Raw genomic sequence first — 18389 nt, 5'->3', positions numbered from 1 at the left:
ATCCTATCAATCAATCAAACAGATGTGTCCCTTCAGCAATACAGTTGCCCGTATTTTTAGATAGCGCGCACTTCTCATGTTGTGGTCGCTGCACAGACGACCGTTCGTTCGTTCTCTTCCATTGGGTCGGACGGACAGACGTCTGTCCTTGCATCTTCGATGGTAACACTCAACCAATCAATCAATCAATACGTCTTCATATCACTCATCACCCTATATTTAAGGTAACTATTATTACAATGATTATTGTTGATGTTGGTATTATATCGGGTCCAAAAATACCCATCATTCTTATACCACTCTATCTCTACCACTACTACACATTGTTTGTTCATTCATTGTTAGCATGTGGTACTCTGACTGATCAATCAATCACAATCACACACTCACACACACAATGGGATATAAATAGAATTGATCACATGACTGTGTGAGAGTGTATGTATATGATTGATTGATTGATGTTTGGTGTGATAAATCATACTCTAAAGGTATTACCTAAAGTAGTACTCTACAGTTTACGAATGTCGATTGAGTTGGATGCGGGTGACCGATCGTGAATGTCCACTGAACTCAACTTGGACATTGATTGAATGGGTCCGATATTTATTGGATAACGGTCGTCCTTCTTATTCATTGTATAACGCATCCAAGTTCTAATTATCTTCAATATCATCATCATCCAAGTTTTGTTTGTTTGTTTGTTTGTACATCAATCCATTGACATTCATATCAAGTCAATCCAAGAATTGATCACCATCACATATTATTTATTTATTTATTTAATAGTATATATATATTCACATATTAGGTAGTGTGGAAATAACATTGGATCAATGAAATACCTATTAAACATAATATTATTAATATTGTTTATCAATATTATTTGTATGTATAAATTAAATCCTTGAAATAATTCAATTATATTAACAATCAATCAAATAAAATATTCAAATAATATTTTTTAGTTGCCGATGTTAGGGAATTGGAAGTTGTAATTTATGATCATCATCCATCACTTAATCCAGACTTTGAATATCCACTTCAACATGGTGATGTAACAGTTGGACTTGTTTCACAAACTCTGATTAATGGTGTGCCAATATTTGTTGGATCTCCAGGCCAGGGTGCCATCAACAATGCATCGACATTCAGCAGCTGGTTCGTAAACACACCAGGCATCAACATGCCAATCGTCGACAAGCTCCAGCTGTATCCAGCACCAAACGACGAGAGCAAGTACACCATATCCAACGGCAACTTCTTCCCCATCGATAACCGTGGCTTTGATGCCATCAAGAATGAGGACGGCACGTGGAAGTACCAGCGCTACACCGACCGCTGGTCACAGTACAGCTACAACAAGCAGGACGCGCTCAATGGCCAGTACCACAACTTCCACTTCTGCATGCATGCCAGCGCCACCTTTGACTACAAGGGCACCGAGCTGTTCAGATTCGAGGGTGACGACGACGTGTGGGTCTACATCAACGGCCAGCTGGTCGTGGATCTTGGTGGCATCCATCAGCAAGCCAACTACACGCTGGACTTCTCCACAATCGAGAACATTGAGAAGGGTGACCGTTGCAAGTTTGACTTCTTCTATTGTGAGCGCCACACTGATCGCTCCGAGATCAAGATCGAGACCGAGCTGGACCTGTACTGTTCATACCGCGACTACTGTGGCATGTGCCAGGGCACTGGTGGTTCGTGCTGCAACCCCGACCGCGACTGTGATGATGGCGATCCCTGCACTAAGGACCTCTGTCCAACCGACTACAAGAACGACACGCTCAAGAATGGCAAGTGGAAGGACTACTGCACACATGTGCCAGTCGACTGCGAGCCACACCACAGCTGTGACATGGCGTCGTGTAGCGCGACCAATGGCAGCTGTATGCACACACCAGTGCAGTGCGAGGAGTTGCCATGCAAGAGGAGTATGTGCCACCCGCAGTTTGGATGCCAGTACCAAGACATGAATTGTGGCAAGAGTGACAAGTGCACTATCAACACCTGTGCCAAGGGCCAATGCCAGCAGAAGTTGGTCAACTGCGACGACAATGACATGTGCACAGAGGACCACTGTGACCCAGTGGCCGGATGCACACACATCAGAAAGGATTGTGATGATGGCAACCCTTGCACACTGGACACGTGTACAGCATCCAGCGGACAATGCCAGCACCAACAGATCGACAACTGCACCAGCTGTCCATGTCCACAGGCCACCAAGTGTGACACTTTCATCTGCCACTCCAGTTCATCGTGCAGTGTCACGCCAAAGATTATCTCGGATGACAACATGTGCACCCAGGACAAGTGTGACGCTCAGACGGGTGAGATCAAGCATACCGCCACACAATGCGAGAGCGAGGATCTGTGTCAGGTGCCATCATGTGATCCAGAGTCCGGACAATGCATCCTGACGCCAATCGACTGTGATGACTCCAATGCCTGCACGCTGGACTCTTGTTCTGAGGGTGAGTGCGTCCACTCGCACTTTGACTGTGACGACCAGGACCCTTGTACCGTCGACTCTTGCAAGACTGATTCCTCGGGCAGCAACTCGACCTGTATCCATACGCCAATGGTGTGCAAGGCTGCCAACGCCTGTGAGGTCGCCTTTTGTAATGCCAGTGGAGTGTGCTCGGTGAAGCAGTTGGAGTGCCCAGTCTCTGACACGTTCTGCAATGTGTCTGCGTGTGACGTCAATGCCGGCTGCATCATGGTGCCACGCGCATGCATCCCTGAGAACGCCGCGTGTCAGAAAGGCACGTGTAGCGAGGAGAAGAAGCAGTGCGAGTACCGCGACTTTGACCCCAAGCCCTTCAAGTGTCAGCCAATCGCCGTGCAGGGCGCCGTCATTGGTACTGCGGCAATAGTTGGCATTGCACTGGGAGCTGCGGCAGCAGTAGCCCTGGCAGCATACGGTGGCAAGAAGACCTATGACTACTGGAAGAACCAACAAAACAACAAGATGCAGTCGACCAACCAGAACCCATTATACAAAGACAATCCACAGAGTGGCACGAATCCATTCTATGGCAATGCCTAAGTCATCCTCCATTAAGTTAATCATTCATCATTCATCATTCTTAATCTATCATCTTTCATCTTTATCATGCATGCCAGCATTATAAAGTCTATCTATCTATATATATATTAACATATAATAATGAATAAATATTATCTCATTGTAATTATAACTATACATGTATGTCAACTGACTTTGACTAACTTATCAAGTTCATCAAGAGTGTGAGTTCGCAAAGATACAGTGAGCAATAGCTATTGATTCAATTCAGAGACATGAACAACATCGATATTGTTGACAAGCCTGTCAACACTGTCTCGCAAGCCGACACGCAGACATGGGAGCAGATCAAAGACGAGATTCTACCCCATGGCTGACATACTAATGAAGAAGCAGAAGAAGAAGAAGACGAAAGCAGACAAGATTAGAATAGACGAGGAGAAGATCAAGAAGGAGAAGGAGAGGGAGGAGAAGAAGAGGAAGAAGAAGAAGAAAAAGGATGTCAAGACAAGTGGCATATCGACTGACAACATTGCCCTGCCAAACATACCACTTCGAATCCAATTTCATATCATTCGACTCTGCTGGGACGATGCGCTTCGTTCTGAGTCGTCGACGTGGCGGTGGAGGCTGTCACTGGCCACCCTATCGTCGGCGCACTTTACATACATTGCCGAGCGCCTGTTCAGCATCAAACATACCAAGGCGCTGCAGCTGAACAATGTAATTCTCACGCCGATTGCAAGCATCGTGGGCCACTTCAGCAATCCTCACTGTGTCTGGAAGGGCAACAGTACGGCACCAACAACGAGCTTCATCGTCAATCACTGTTTCATCAACGGCAGCGGCACCGACGACCACGCCATCAACTATGTTCGGAGTGGCAGCGAGCTCGTGTTTGATGGCGGCGAGGCTGGTCACGAGCTTGAACTAGCGCAGATGTTGTCTGGCGGCATGATCAACTCGCTTAGATCCATCGTCAACATTCCTGCTCGGACCCTGCATGTGATGCCAGACGCGCTGCCATCGCTCCTCCACCTGGACACACTGGCCATCACGCATCTCTGTGACAGTACCCGTCCTATGCACTTTGACGAGGTTTTTTCAATCATCGAGAGGACCAGGTCGCTCAGGAGCATCAGAATCTCCATTCTTCCACAATACGCTGTCGTTGGCAACACAAGCATGTTTGGCACGGCGTTCCACAAGCTCGACATGGATCACATCATATCGTTGACGATTGAGGACGACTATCATTATCCCTATCATTTAGCATGCGAGCCCGATCGCTTCTTCGATGGCATCAAGCACTTCAGTACGCTCGAGACACTCAGCCTGCGCCTCTACAAATACATAAAGGGTACAACCCGAGCGGAAATGTTCTCGTCAGGGTTGGCGCAGTACGTGTTTGCGCCACGAGCACTCACATCCCTCTCGATCAAGACATGTCTTGACGATTGTGTCGCCTTGGCATTACAATCCAACACATGGCTCAAGCACCTCTGTGTCAAGATGCCTTCAGACTGCTCGGCGGCCGACCATTATACGATCCGGTCTCCGCTCGTATTACTGTTGCCAACATCGTTGAAGTCGTTCGTGTGGCAAAGACTCAATGCGTTTTATTACACTCCGTGCCAAGTTTCATCGTTTCTCCGCGCCAACACACCATCAAACCTGGAGACCCTCCGGATCAAGGTTCCAAGCGAGGACTGCCACCTGGAGGATGCACATCAGTTTCTCACCGAGAGCGCCAATCTCAAGCACTTGATCATCGACGTGCCCTATGGAATCAAGAATGTTGTGGACCATGTCAAGGCCAGCCCCAGTCTGGACACGCTGGAGCTGAGGAACTTCGACGACTTTAATTCAGATACGAATCAATTCCACGCGTATATTCCGATCCTAGCCAAGATCCCAACACTCCGAACAATCATCATTGAATCGTCCAGATACCCAGCTGCCGAGGTGCGACCAAGATGGTACCGCCGCCAATACGCACTCGTTCCCAATCTGACGGCCAACAAGTCGTTCACCTTCAAGAGGCAGATATCCTATGTTCCAGACGTCGGACATCGCATAACCCAACGCAATATATTAAAGATATTCCAGTTGATCTACACACGATAAACAACCTCAAGGAACAGATACAGCTGTTTCAATATATAAATGCCCAAGGGTCATTGTAAGCGAGCGACATTCTTCCACATGCGTCTAGTCGCGGGGCACTCAACCAATCATGTAGCATGTGTCTCTGGTCCGCTTTCCATCCGTCTGCCTGCCCGCCGTTGACATATCGAGTCGTCCCGCTCTGGTATCCCGACCGACTACCTATTCCGTCCGTCCGTCACCGTACCATTACATTGTATTGCCGTCAACTGCCATTCATGGTTCGTCCAGATTAGTAATAAATACAGTATTCCGAGCTACCCCCCTTTGGCATCACCAACAAACTTCTTTCATTCACACATTCGATCATTTATTCATTCAATGTCAATCGACCAATTCAAGGTTGTAGAGATACAACAATAGATATTCATAAGTAGTATAGTAGACAAGATATATATACATATAACATACGACTAACTATGGTTGGTTCATCAATCAAGAGAAAGTACTATTCTTATAACTATGATGACGATGACGATGATAATGATGATGATGTAGAGGAGGATGATAATGATGTTGAGGAATATAGTACATCAATAAATGGAAGAAGAAGAACTAGTATTAGTAGTAGATTGAAGAAGAGACAAACAACAACAACAACAACAACAAACAATGGTAGTCAATCATCATCATCATCAACGTCATACATTCCAAAGGTCAAGAAAGAGATATTGATTGATCTTTCAGGTTTGGATGATAATGAAGACAATGATAATATACCAAACCTGATTGAACAACAACTAGCTGGTAGTTCAATATCAAATGTTATCGATGTTGATGCTGATGATGATGATGGCGATGGAGATGACATGATAATAGATATGACTCAACCAAGTAGTGATGTAGATGATCAAGATGATTATGTTGTTGATGAGCCCAAGTATCGACGTCAACGTCAGCCACAGCGACAGCCGCAACGTCTAACGAACCGTCAACGTCAACTTCAAGAGAAAAGAGCACGAGCACGATCACCCTCACCTGACTATCAATCATCACAAGATTCAGAGGTTGAGTTGTTGGAATCGAACTTGATCGATAACATTGTCATCGTTGTGGACGTCCCAGCCGAGCGAGATTATGCAGGTGGAGCAGAACAGCCAGACCCATCTCCAGACTACATGATGTTCAGTGAACCAAAGGATGAGGATGAGGATGTCAATGTGAATGTGGTCGATGATGATGAGATCGTGTCCAGCATTCCCAATCCCATTCCCAAACCCAAGACAACATCAATACCAGCATCAACAACGACAACGACAACGACAACAACGACAACAGCAACTAGGACACCGAGGAAACCGAAGACACCGATAATAACAAGGACGCCAAGGACGAGGAAGAGCACAGTTCCAACTCAATCACAATCAATCCCACCTTCACTGTCGACCCCTTCACACTCATACGACATCGACAACGACAACGACAACGACAATGACAATGACAATATCAACGACAATGACAATGATAACGACATCAGCTCAAACATGGAAATGGACGACACATCATCAATGGTTCCTCACGAGTATGGAATCATTGAAGCGATCACTTTGGAGAACTTCATGACACATCATCACTATGAGATCAAGCTCTGTCCCAATGTGAACTTTATCACCGGTCAGAACGGCAGTGGCAAGAGTGCATTGTTGGTGGCCCTGACCGTATGTCTAGGTGTCAATGCATCCTACACCAACAGAGGCGCAAAGCTATCCGATCTGATCAAGCATGGTCACAACAGTGCACGCATCACTGTCAAGCTGAGGAACAGGGGGCCCGATGCCTACATGCCCGATGAGTACGGCCCATCAATCATTGTACAGAGGATAATCAATCGCAATGGAACAACACAATACAAGCTAAAGGATCACACCAATCGAAAGACCATCTCAACATCCCACCGTGACCTCCAAGTAATCCTTGAGGAGTTCAACATCCAGATCACCAACCCAATGATGATCCTCATGCAAGACACCAGTCGTGAGTTCCTGAACGAGTCATCACCCAGCAACAAGTACAAGGTATGTTTGATTGTTTGAGTTGATTGAGTTGATTGGATGGACCCTAACCCTTGCCCTTTCCCTCAGTTGTTCTTGGACGCCACCCAGCTGGCACAGACAAAGAATGATTATGACTTTGTGTTTGATCAACGCAAGGCTATCCTGATGAAGCTGGACAAGGCAAAGACTGTATGTTTGATCAATCAATCCCACTCATTATGCGTTGGACTGACCTGACTAACATCCACTTGTAATGTCAATTGTTTAGATGATCGAGTGCATGGAGCAGACTGTAAAGGGTTATTTGGAGGAGTTTGAACAGTTGGAAGAGGTGGAGGTGATGGAGAAGAAGGTCCAGGACCTCAAGAACAAGTTTGCATGGGCAACAGTGGTGGAGATAGAGAATAGAATAGCAGAGCGTACTGCTGCATTGGAGGATCTACGCAATACAGTCGCTCAGCACGTGGCCAACGCTGAGGCCTATAGGTACAAGGCCGATCAGAGTCATAGCAATATACAGAAGGTGCGCGCACAGGCCACCGCCAAGGAGTTATCGATCAAGGACATCGAGGCCAAGAAGGAAGTGTTCCGTCAGCCTCTGGCCGAGGTCAACAAGAGGATGGCCACGGTCGAGCCCAATCTGCAAGACCTGCGGACGCGCATCAAAAACATTCAAGGTCGCAAGGAGAAGAACCTCTTGGCAATCAAGGACATCAAGGCCAAGAGTAGCAAGTCGGGCGAGGCCCAAGCATTGCTCAGATCACTGGAGGACAAGCAGGCAAAGATCAAAGAGTTGGAGAACCAGGCCAATCAGATGACCCTGGAGATTGAGAGCATGAGGAAGGAGCTGGAGACGTTGTCCGCGCAGCATGCTGAGTTGGCGGGCCAGACCAAGAATGCCCAGTACGAGGTGTCAAGGATCGACAAGCAGCTACAAGCGGCCAAGACAACTGCCAAAGAGGGCAACGCCCTAGGTGTCTATGGCTTCAAGTACATCAAACTACTGGAGATGATACAGAGGAAAAAACAACAATTCCAGGGCTCTCTACCGATTGGTCCAATCGGTACCCTTATCAAGGTTAAGGACGAGAAGTGGTCACTGGCCATTGAGGCATGCATCTCCAGAGGTGCACTCAAGGCCTTCCTAGTAGAGACCCACTTCGATGCTGAGCTCCTCTCCCAGATGGCCGATGAACTCGGTATTCCGTAAGTACTGGAACAATTCCAATCACACCTTGTTGGAACACTCCACTCACATTCAATCAATCCAATCATATAGTGCATTCTCATGTACTAATGTAGGTCGCTTCACAACAGCCATCTATCCAGAGGTATTACCAAGCATCAACGCCAATGCCACCAATCCAAGACATCCAACTATACTAGAGTATGTCGATCGACGTTTGATTGAACCCATCATTATATCAATCCCAACTAATTAACAATCAATCAAACAAACACAATAAGGTCATTGGACTTTCAATCAGCACCAGTCATCAATCATCTGATTGATTCCAGAGGTATAAATAATATTTATTTGATCCAGAAGCGAGTGGAAGCGGAGGAGGTGATATACAATCAGCCAGAAGGACGACATAGCAGTGCATTCACAATTGAGGGTCATCGTATATTCCTCTCTGGTTCAGGAACAAGAGGATTCACATCGACCAGTATCAACCAGTCAACATTCCTTCAGGCTAATGTCGAAGCATTGATTCAATCACTGCAAGCGCAAGTCAACGGATTGACTCCTCATCTGGTCGAGTGCAAGCAGAAGGAGTCACAGGCGACGACGTCCGTGCGTCAACTCAACACCACCCTGACGGCCAAGAACAAGGCACTGGTCACGCTGAACAAGGCACTCTGGCAACAGCAGACTGAGGCCAAGCAGCTAGAGGAATCAATACAACCAGAGCAGACAGACTACACGATCGAGGAGCTGGAGAATGGAGTGAAGGAGATCGACCAGGACATTGCCAAGCTCCGCGAGCAGATCAAGGAGTATGAGGGAGGTGAGATGGTAGATATCCAGGCGAGGAAAGCAGAGATACAAGAACAGATTGATGTCATTGACAGTGAGAAGCAGACGGTCGTGGACGAGGTGGCCGCGATGGACATTCAGATGAAGCAGTACCTGAACGAGGAGAAGGATTATCGCCAGAAGCAATCGAAGCAACAGGCGGATGCACAGAGGATCCAGCGAGACAAGGTTGAGCCTGGTGAGAAGGAGCTGCAGGAAGACAACACGAGCTTGGGTGTCGAGACGACCAAGGCACTGGAGTACTGCCCGAGGGTGTCCGTCGAGGAGGACGAGACGCCGGCTGTTCTGGAGAAGGCTATCAGCTTGACCGTGAGACGGCTGTCGGACTTGAGCAAGGGCAAGCGTGTTCGCGCAGACGTGCACAGGCAGTATAGCGCCGCCAAGAAGAGTCTGGCCGAGACCAAGAAGAAGTACAGCATGATATCAAACTTTTGCGACACTCTCAAGATCAAGCTGGACGCTCGATTCCAGAAGTGGCAGAGAATCAGGAACATCACCTCACTACGCACGTCTATCTACTTCAACACATTGCTCACCAATAAGAACTACACTGGATCGATAAACATTGATCACGATCAGAAGACGCTGGATGTCAAGGTGATGCTCAACAATACGGCACCGTCCAGCGGGCCTGGCAGCGCACATGTACAGAGCAACACCAAGCAACTGTCGGGTGGCGAGCGATCATTCACCACTGTATCCCTACTACTAGCACTGTGGGCCAACATGGAATGTCCATTCCGTGCAATGGATGAGTTTGATGTCTTCATGGATGAAGTGAATCGCAAGATCAGTACCAAACTCCTATTAGAGCGTGCCAAAGAAGATGACAAGAGACAATATATATTTGTCTCTCCACTTAACATTAAGTAAGTTAACTACCTTTATTCATTCATTCATTCATTCTTTACTTACATGTACATGTACTTATAACTAATTGATCTTTATTTGTTAGTTTCCAACAAGGTCCCAAGTTAATGATCTTTGAAGTCAAGGCTCCGATTAGAGGTCAAACAACAATCCCATTGACTACAGATAATCAACAAGATTGATCCCCCGAATATATATAGTAATAATTTGTAAATACTTACTTTACTCTTTGGTCGCATCATTATTGATGTACAGTTTATTACCAATTCGAGTCGAACAGATCCAAGGGTGCTTGTTGTTGCGAGATGTGGTGGAGGGGGTTGAATGAAGTCTGGAAGTGGGTTGGTGTTCTGTGAATCATAATAAAGGTTAAATTGAAGTGATCACAATTGTGTTTAATTAATAAATTGTATTACTTGTTGTATAACAAAGAGATAGAGATAGATAATAATAAATAAATAAATAATGAATGAACAATCACCTTCAAATGAATTACAAAGGACAAGAGAATTGTTTAGACAATTGAAAGAGAATGATACGACTAACAAACAATGCTTTGAGTGCAAGTCACCAAATCCTCAATGGGCATCTGTTACATATGGTATCTACCTATGTCTAGAATGTAGTGGAATTCACAGGGGACTAGGTGTTCACTTAAGGTATGTCACCTACTCTCTAGAGATCAATGTTTGGAACTATTCTAACAATCTAAATTCAGCTTTGTTAGAAGTTTGACCATGGATAAATGGTTGGATAAACAGTTGGAGATGATGGTTCTTGGTGGTAATAAGAATGCTCGTGAGTTCTTTGCTAAACATGGCGTTCAGATGGATAGTTTGGACATAAAATCAAAGTATCATTCCAAGGGTTGTGCACTTTATCGTGAGAAGTTGTCTACGATGGCTGATCAGAAGGTATGGAAGGAGCCTGAGGATCGTACACCAGAGCCTTCGCCATCTCCAACATCAAGGTCCAGGACATCCTCATCTCCAGCGCCAAAGAAGAATTCAAAGGCATTGGAGGATTGGGATGATTGGGACAAGAGTCTAGACAACAACAAACCAAAGATATCGACTTCAACCTCATCAATGACGAGACCATCCATGGCTAGGGAGCGTGCAGATACTTCGCCAAGCACCACCAGCGCTCCAACAAAGTACACCCAAAGTAAATCGCATTATAGTTCGTCTTCCGACACATCACCAACTCACGAGAGAAGTGCCCCGCCATCTGACGATCGAATCAAGAAGTTTGGTAACGCCAAATCAATATCAAGTGCCGACTACTATGGTGAGAACAACCAATCTGGACGCACCAACAATCAATCCTCCAACACCAGTGGATATTATAACTACGGAATGTCACTACTTGGAGAGGGATACAACAAGTTGACAAACGTTGCAAGTGTATGTTTCATTATGATTGATCGATCAGATTGATACTCACACCCCTCATCCTTTAGACTGTTACAAACAAGTACAACGATGGTACATTGTTGACAGAGGCATCAAGTATGGTAACAACATATATTCAAAGAGCTAAAGAGATTGTTCATAGTCCAGTTCATACATCAAAGACCCAGGACACTAAGTTGCCATCATGGACGAGTAGCAACAACACTAGAGATGAAGAGAGACCAACCAGAACGAACGAAGACAACAATCAATCTTTTGAGGGATGGAAATCACACAGTGATGACGAAGATAATGATAATGACAATGACAATTATCAATCCGATGATGAATCAAACAAGAACAAAAACCTCAAACGTAATCATGTTGAGGATGAAGCGGAAGAGGAAGAAGATGAACCTCAATGGTCCTTTGGATCATCCAAGGATAAGTCCAACACGCATGGAACAAGTGGCAATGTATCCAATGCTCACAAATCAATGGCCAGCACGAGCAAGTCCAAGTCCCAGTGGGAGGGGTGGGACGAGTAATGGTAATACTTATAATCTGATGTACATAAAGTAAACCTTATTGGATATAACTTTAGTTTATTGAGAAAGAGAGATAGTATGTCAGTGTCAGTTCATTAGGCAGCAGTGACCAATGCCTTGTTGACAATGATGCTGCGGATGTATACTGGTGTTGGACCCTTGCTTCCAATGTGGATGTCCACTGCGGTTCCAGTGGTCATCTTGAATGTGCAGATCTGCTTTCCAACAAGCTTCACTCCATCAGTGGCTGCAGCCAATGGGATGGTCTTGGTGACGCCGACCTTGGCGGTGGACTCGAAGAACAGTGTGACTGGGCCAGCACATTCAATCAGCAACTGGAGTGCATACTTGATGGTCTTGCCTTCAGCCCATCCGGCGGGAGTGAGACGGAAACGTGCGGCAGAGTTCGAATCGCTGAACAACATTGCTGCGCCACCTGGTCCAAAGTGCTCTTGGACCATCGACGTGGTTCCCTCCATCTGAACGTACTTGATTGGGTCAAACACATGTCCTGGTGCCTTCTGCGAGATGTAGTTGGTTGACACCAACTCCACTGGTTGGAACACGACAAAGGCTGAGTCGACGGTGCCTGCCTTGCGGACATTTGGATCATAGTTGGTTCCCCATGACCAGACGGCTTGGATCACGTGCGCTGATTGAGTGAAGGAGGTTGAAGAGCACGCCCCATATGTAAGAGTTTTGAGATAAGCAATATCGCCATCCCTGCCTCCATGGACGCTTGAGTCGTCGGGGTTGAAGTACTTCTTGTCGGTGACGATGTTGGGGAATGTGTACTGGGCTTGGCGTTGATGCCATGACTCCTCAGCCTGGTACTTGGTGACATAAGTCTTGGCGTCGTAGCTGGTACAGGCAATGTCACCAGCGACACTGAGTTTGAAGGCACGTGGGATGATGTCGTAGACAATGGTGATGGTCTCGTCGGCAGAGGCGCTGGAGCCAACATGAACTTCATCCTTGACGGCGGTGGGACCGGACACGGCGACATCGCGACGAGACTTGTCGGTGAACCTGTCGATGAATGTGTTGCAGAGTGTGACGAATCGGAAGTCGTTCTCATCCTTGCTCACGTAGAGGTATTCGTGCTCGCCGCGCCACAAGTAGAACTTTCCAATGGCGAGCTTGCTCTCAAGGGAGGTGCACGTGTCAGAGTAGTAGCCCTTGTTGTCAGTGGCCACCATCAGGTTGACTGGACAGCCGACAGTGTCACTCAGCAACATACGCGAACGATCAAGCTTGACGATTCCCTTTGGGAACTGGAAGACATCCAGGAATGGCCACATCGAAGCCATATCAAAGATCTGAGTGATCATGAATGTGCGGTAACGCTGCAACTTGTTGAAACAGTTGACATCATCGGTGTTGTCGGTTTTGATCTTGTTGTAACCTGTGGTGTAGGTGGTTGCGCACCACTCACCATAGTCCTTGATACACTTCTTCAACTCGGTCTTGTAGCTGGTCTTGATGGTCTTGCCAGCAATGTCCCATTTCTTGCCATTGGCGCACAGATCACGGAGAAGCAACAATCTGGTGTTGGCCATCATCGCGTACATGTACAGCTCGCTCACTGCAAACGAGGACTTGGAGGCCAGGTCCAGACCCTGTTGCAAGTCATTGAGTGCCAACTTGACAGTCTCTCTCACCTCGGTTCTGAGCTTGGTGTTGGTGTGATCAGCCTTGAGCTGTTTGGTTTGAATGAGTGAGTGACATGTTAGATGGAATGGTTCCAATCAGTTGAATGATTGATTGAGTGATGACTTACATTCCTGAGGTCGGTTGAGTACTTGACAATCTGGGTCGAACATGTCTTGTAGATTGCGATGAGGGCCTCAGTGTCATAGGTGGTGATGGTCGAGTCGACCATGGATTGGATCTGCTTCTTGAAAGCGACGACCAACTCTGAGGTATTGCTCTCCTTCTTGCTGACCTCGGTCATGATTGACCACACGGTGGACATGGCCATGGCGGCAAAGTTACCGATGACGGGAACACAGTAGACGGCACCGATAAAGAGGTTGTAGATGATATTGTCCAGATTGAAACCGCCAGCTGCGGTCTGGCTCAACAATGCGTACAACTCTGTTGAGTGATCCTTAATGGCCAGCTCCTTGTAAAATGCTTGTGCAGCATTTACTCTGTCCTCCCACTTGTTGGACTTGAGCATAGTATTGATGTTGGTTTGATCCATTGTATTGTATATTGATTGTTGGATATAATAATAATATTATTATTTGTATCTTTTGTTGTTGTAATTGATTAACTGGACCTTCCGGAAGGTCACTTTAAATAGTTGTTGTCCGTGATGTCCTGGCTTGTTGTCTTGTTGTTGTTGTAGTTGTTGTCGGGGGTGAATCCATCCAATAAGGTGGATCGATATTATTGTTGATGGCCAAACTACAAATTTGTTAAAGATAGATCATGGAGCCTGTCCAGAGGATTCAAAATCTCACCAATTTAGATCGATTTCGGCCTCTGTCATCGTCTTGGTACACCATTGATTATAAATCGAAATCAATATATGTGTCCATTATTGACAACTGAAGATACCTTCGCTGATCACGTGATTGTGAGGTATCATTGTATTGTATTGTACTACTCGTACTTGTACCTGTTAGTTGTTGTTATTGTTTTTATAATAATGATGAGAGATTTGTCTTGGCATCAGGTGACTTTTTGATTCTACACAGTTTTGTTTTGGTCATCGCCGTGTGGTGTCTGTTCGAATGATTGAAGGTGAAGGTTCTGAAAGTGGGGGTTACCATTTAATGGAAGATATTATATTATGGAATGGTTCCAAATAATAGTGAAAAGAGATAAAGTGTACTTCCACAAGTTTGAACAAAAGTAGTCTATTGGAGGAATTGATCAGGAATAGTTCCTGAACTCATTTTGGTAATGGCACAGGGTATAATCTGATGTACATAATGATATAACTTGAGTTTATTGAAAGAGACAGTGTCAGCATTAGTGAACTGATTAGGCAGCAGTGACCAATGCCTTGTTGACAATGATGCTGCGGATGTATACTGGTGTTGGACCCTTGCTTCCAATGTGGATGTCTACGGCAGTGCCAGCGGTCATCTTGAATGTGCAGATCTGCTTTCCAACAAGCTTCACTCCTTTAGTGGCCTCAGTCAATGGGATGGTCTTGGTGACGCCGACCTTGGCAGTGGACTCAAAGAACAGTGTGACTGGGCCAGCACATTCAATCAGCAACTGGAGTGCATACTTGATGGTCTTGCCTTCAGCCCATCCGGCGGGAGTGAGACGGAAACGTGCGGCAGAGTTCGAATCGCTGAACAACATTGCTGCGCCACCTGGACCAAAGTGTTCTTGGACCATCGACGTGGTTCCCTCCATCTGAACGTACTTGATTGGGTCAAACACATGTCCTGGTGCCTTCTGCGAGATGTAGTTGGTTGACACCAACTCCACTGGTTGGAACACGACAAAGGCTGAGTCGACGGTGCCTGCCTTGCGGACATTTGGATCATAGTTGGTTCCCCATGACCAGACGGCTTGGATCACGTGCGCTGATTGAGTGAAGGAGGTTGAAGAGCACGCCTCGTATTTAAGAGACTTGAGGTAGGCAAGCTGGCCATCCTTGCCCGAATGGAAGCTTGAGTCGGTCAAGTCGTAGTACTTGTTGGAGGGGTCGATGTTGGGGAAGGTGTACTCAGCCTGGCGTTGATGCCATGACTCCTCGGCATGGTACTTGGTGACGTAGGTCTGGGCGTCATAGCTGGTACAGGAGATGTCTCCGGCGACACTGAGTTTGAAGGCACGTGGGATGATGTCGTAGACAATGGTGATGGTCTCGTCGGCAGAGGCGCTGGAGCCAACATGGACTTCATCCTTGACTGCGGTTGGACCGGACACGGCGACATCACGACGAGACTTGTCGGTTAACCTGTCAATGAATGTGTTGCAGAGTGTGACAAAGCGGAAGTCGTTCTCATCCTTGCTCACGTAGAGGTACTCGTGCTCGCCGCGCCACAAGTAGAACTTGCCAATGGCGAGCTTGCTCTCGAGGGAGGTGCACGTGTCAGAGTAGTAGCCCTTGTTGTCGGTGGCCACCATCAGGTTGACTGGACAGCCGACTGTGTCACTCAGCAACATACGCGAACGATCAAGCTTGACGATTCCCTTTGGGAACTGGAAGATGTCAAGGAATGGCCACATCGAAGCCATGTCAAAGACTTGGGTGATCATGAATGTGCGGTAGCGTTGCAACTTGTTGAAGCAGTTGACATCATCGGTGTTGTCGGTTTTGATCTTGTTGTAACCTGTGGTGTAGGTGGTGGCGCACCACTCACCATAGTCCTTGATACACTTCTTCAACTCGGTCTTGTAGCTGGTCTTGATGGTCTTGCCGGCGATGTCCCATTTCTTGCCATTGGCGCACAGATCACGGAGAAGCAACAATCTGGTGTTGGCCATCATCGCATACATGTACAGCTCGCTCACTGCATAAGTCGACTTTGAGGCCAAGTCCAGACCCTGTTGCAAGTTGTTCAGTGCCAACTTGACAGTCTCTCTCACCTCGGTTCTGAGCTTGGTGTTGGCGGGCTCAGTCTTGAGCTGTTTGGTTTGAATGAGTGTTAGATGGAATGATTCCAATCATTTGATTGAGCGAGTGATTGAGTGATGACTTACATTCCTGAGGTCGGACGAGTACTTGACAATCTGGGTCGTGCAAGTCTTGTAGATGGCAATGAGGGACTCGGAGTCATAGGTAGTGATGGTCGAGTCGACCATGGATTGGATCTGCTTCTTGAAAGCGACGACCAACTCTGAGGTGTTGCTTTCCTTCTTGCTCACCTCAGTCATGATTGACCATATAGTGGACATGGCCAAAGCGGCAAAGTTACCAACCTCTGGTATACAATACACGGCACCAATGAATGCGGTGTAGATGATATTCTCCAGATTGAAACCACCAGCAGCACTTGGGCTCAACAATGCGTACAACTCTGTTGAGTGATCCTTAATGGCCAACTCCTTGTAAAATGCTGTTGCGGCCTTTACTCTGTCCTCCCACTTGTTGGACTTGAGCATAGTATTGATGTTGGCTTGATCCATTGTATTCTTGTTATAATAATAATATTATTATTTGTATTATATATGTTGTGATGATGATTAACTGGACCTTCCGGAAGGTCACTATTTAAAATTGTTAATGGTCGCCTCGGCGGTGATGTCCTTGCTTGTTGTCTTGGTTGGCTTGGGTGTTGTAGTTGTTGTCGGGGGTGAATCCAATCCCCAGCTGGATATTAATGACCCAACATGATGGCCAAACTACAAATTTGTTAAAGATAGATCATGGAGCCTGTCCAGAGGATTACAAATCTCACCAATTTAGATCGATTTCAACCTCTGTCCACCTGTCTCATCATCATCATCTTGGACATGATGGGGCGTATTGGTATAACCTTAACCTACATCGAATTCGAAAAGTTATTATTATTTGTACCATTGGTCGCGACTTGACGATACCTTCGCTGATCATTCATTTGAAGGTAACATTGTATCGTACTACTTTTGCTCCTATTTGTACCTCTGTTGTTGTTATTGATCGTGGTGGTGTCTTTTTCAGGAGTCGTGAACAACACAGTTTTGTTTAGGTCACCCCGAGTCGTGTTTAGTTTTGGCTGTCGCTTGGATGATCATGTGAAAGTGGGGGTTACGAATACAATTTGGTCTTTGATTGATTGAATCAGTGAGATAATATTCAATGAAGGACTTAAATAAAATTTATTTTATTAATCTATTAATTAATATCTATTTATTATATTTAAATAAAAATAAAAATATTATACCCACATATATAATTAATACGTACTACATCAACACCGTCTCCATCTGTGTACCATGGTTCATCAGTCGCATTAATCTTTGGAGTTGTGATGTTTAACTTCATAATATTACTTGTTTGATTGTTTGACTAACGATCAAAAAACGAAAGATTGTTTCAAGTTGAAAATACAAATAAACAGATACAAATACAAATATATAAATAAAACAATAATATATATATATATATATATTTTATATAATTAAAATAAATAAAATAAAAAATAATTATATCTCTTATTATATTAATTATTAAAGTGATGGCATGGTCGTCATTAAATGAAGCATTGCAAGAACTGGGACTGAAATGGCGACGATTGCGGGGAGGAGCTGCCTGGCGAGGACTTATTTTGGGAGGGCGACGATAGCTCTTGGGGATCTGAGTCGATGGCTGACTGGTCGTCCTCCTTCTTAAGTTTGGATCGTGACAAGATTTGGAAAGAGTAAATATCCAAATTATTTTTAGAT

The 18389-nt window shown here is 45.8% G+C and overlaps 6 protein-coding genes across 6 annotated transcripts; 4 read left to right on the top strand and 2 right to left on the bottom strand.

Annotated features, from left to right (window-relative positions):
• Nucleotides 1-979: 979 nt before the first annotated feature.
• SAMD00019534_112370 (hypothetical protein) lies at nt 980-3052 on the top strand (the record flags this gene model as incomplete). The annotated part of the gene is made up of 2 exons (XM_012893566.1): nt 980-1807; nt 1958-3052. Coding segments are annotated over 2 exons (1923 nt in total), but the record flags the coding sequence as incomplete, so codon positions are not given.
• Nucleotides 3053-3406: 354 nt separating this feature from the next.
• On the top strand, nt 3407-5164 carry SAMD00019534_112360 (hypothetical protein; the record flags this gene model as incomplete). The annotated part of the gene is made up of 2 exons (XM_012893565.1): nt 3407-4926; nt 4987-5164. 2 exons carry the CDS (start codon nt 3407-3409, stop codon nt 5162-5164), a joined length of 1698 nt encoding a protein of 565 aa, XP_012749019.1.
• A 458-nt stretch (nt 5165-5622) lies between these two features.
• SAMD00019534_112350 (hypothetical protein) lies at nt 5623-10290 on the top strand (the record flags this gene model as incomplete). Its single annotated transcript, XM_012893564.1, has 6 exons — nt 5623-7218; nt 7285-7386; nt 7466-8403; nt 8477-8584; nt 8665-10107; nt 10194-10290. 6 exons carry the CDS (start codon nt 5623-5625, stop codon nt 10288-10290), a joined length of 4284 nt encoding a protein of 1427 aa, XP_012749018.1.
• A 555-nt stretch (nt 10291-10845) lies between these two features.
• Nucleotides 10846-12050, top strand: SAMD00019534_112340 (hypothetical protein; the record flags this gene model as incomplete). Its single annotated transcript, XM_012893563.1, has 2 exons — nt 10846-11514; nt 11571-12050. 2 exons carry the CDS (start codon nt 10846-10848, stop codon nt 12048-12050), a joined length of 1149 nt encoding a protein of 382 aa, XP_012749017.1.
• A 95-nt stretch (nt 12051-12145) lies between these two features.
• Nucleotides 12146-14232, bottom strand: SAMD00019534_112330 (hypothetical protein; the record flags this gene model as incomplete). The annotated part of the gene is made up of 2 exons (XM_012893562.1): nt 12146-13750; nt 13831-14232. 2 exons carry the CDS (start codon nt 14230-14232, stop codon nt 12146-12148), a joined length of 2007 nt encoding a protein of 668 aa, XP_012749016.1.
• An 812-nt stretch (nt 14233-15044) lies between these two features.
• On the bottom strand, nt 15045-17126 carry SAMD00019534_112320 (hypothetical protein; the record flags this gene model as incomplete). Its single annotated transcript, XM_012893561.1, has 2 exons — nt 15045-16649; nt 16725-17126. 2 exons carry the CDS (start codon nt 17124-17126, stop codon nt 15045-15047), a joined length of 2007 nt encoding a protein of 668 aa, XP_012749015.1.
• Between the last annotated feature and the right edge of the window lie 1263 nt (nt 17127-18389).

This window comes from Acytostelium subglobosum, assembly GCF_000787575.1.
Source record: "Acytostelium subglobosum LB1 DNA, scaffold: scaffold31, whole genome shotgun sequence".
Classification (NCBI taxonomy): domain Eukaryota; phylum Evosea; class Eumycetozoa; order Acytosteliales; family Acytosteliaceae; genus Acytostelium; species Acytostelium subglobosum.
This window is presented reverse-complemented; position numbering and strand designations above follow the sequence as displayed.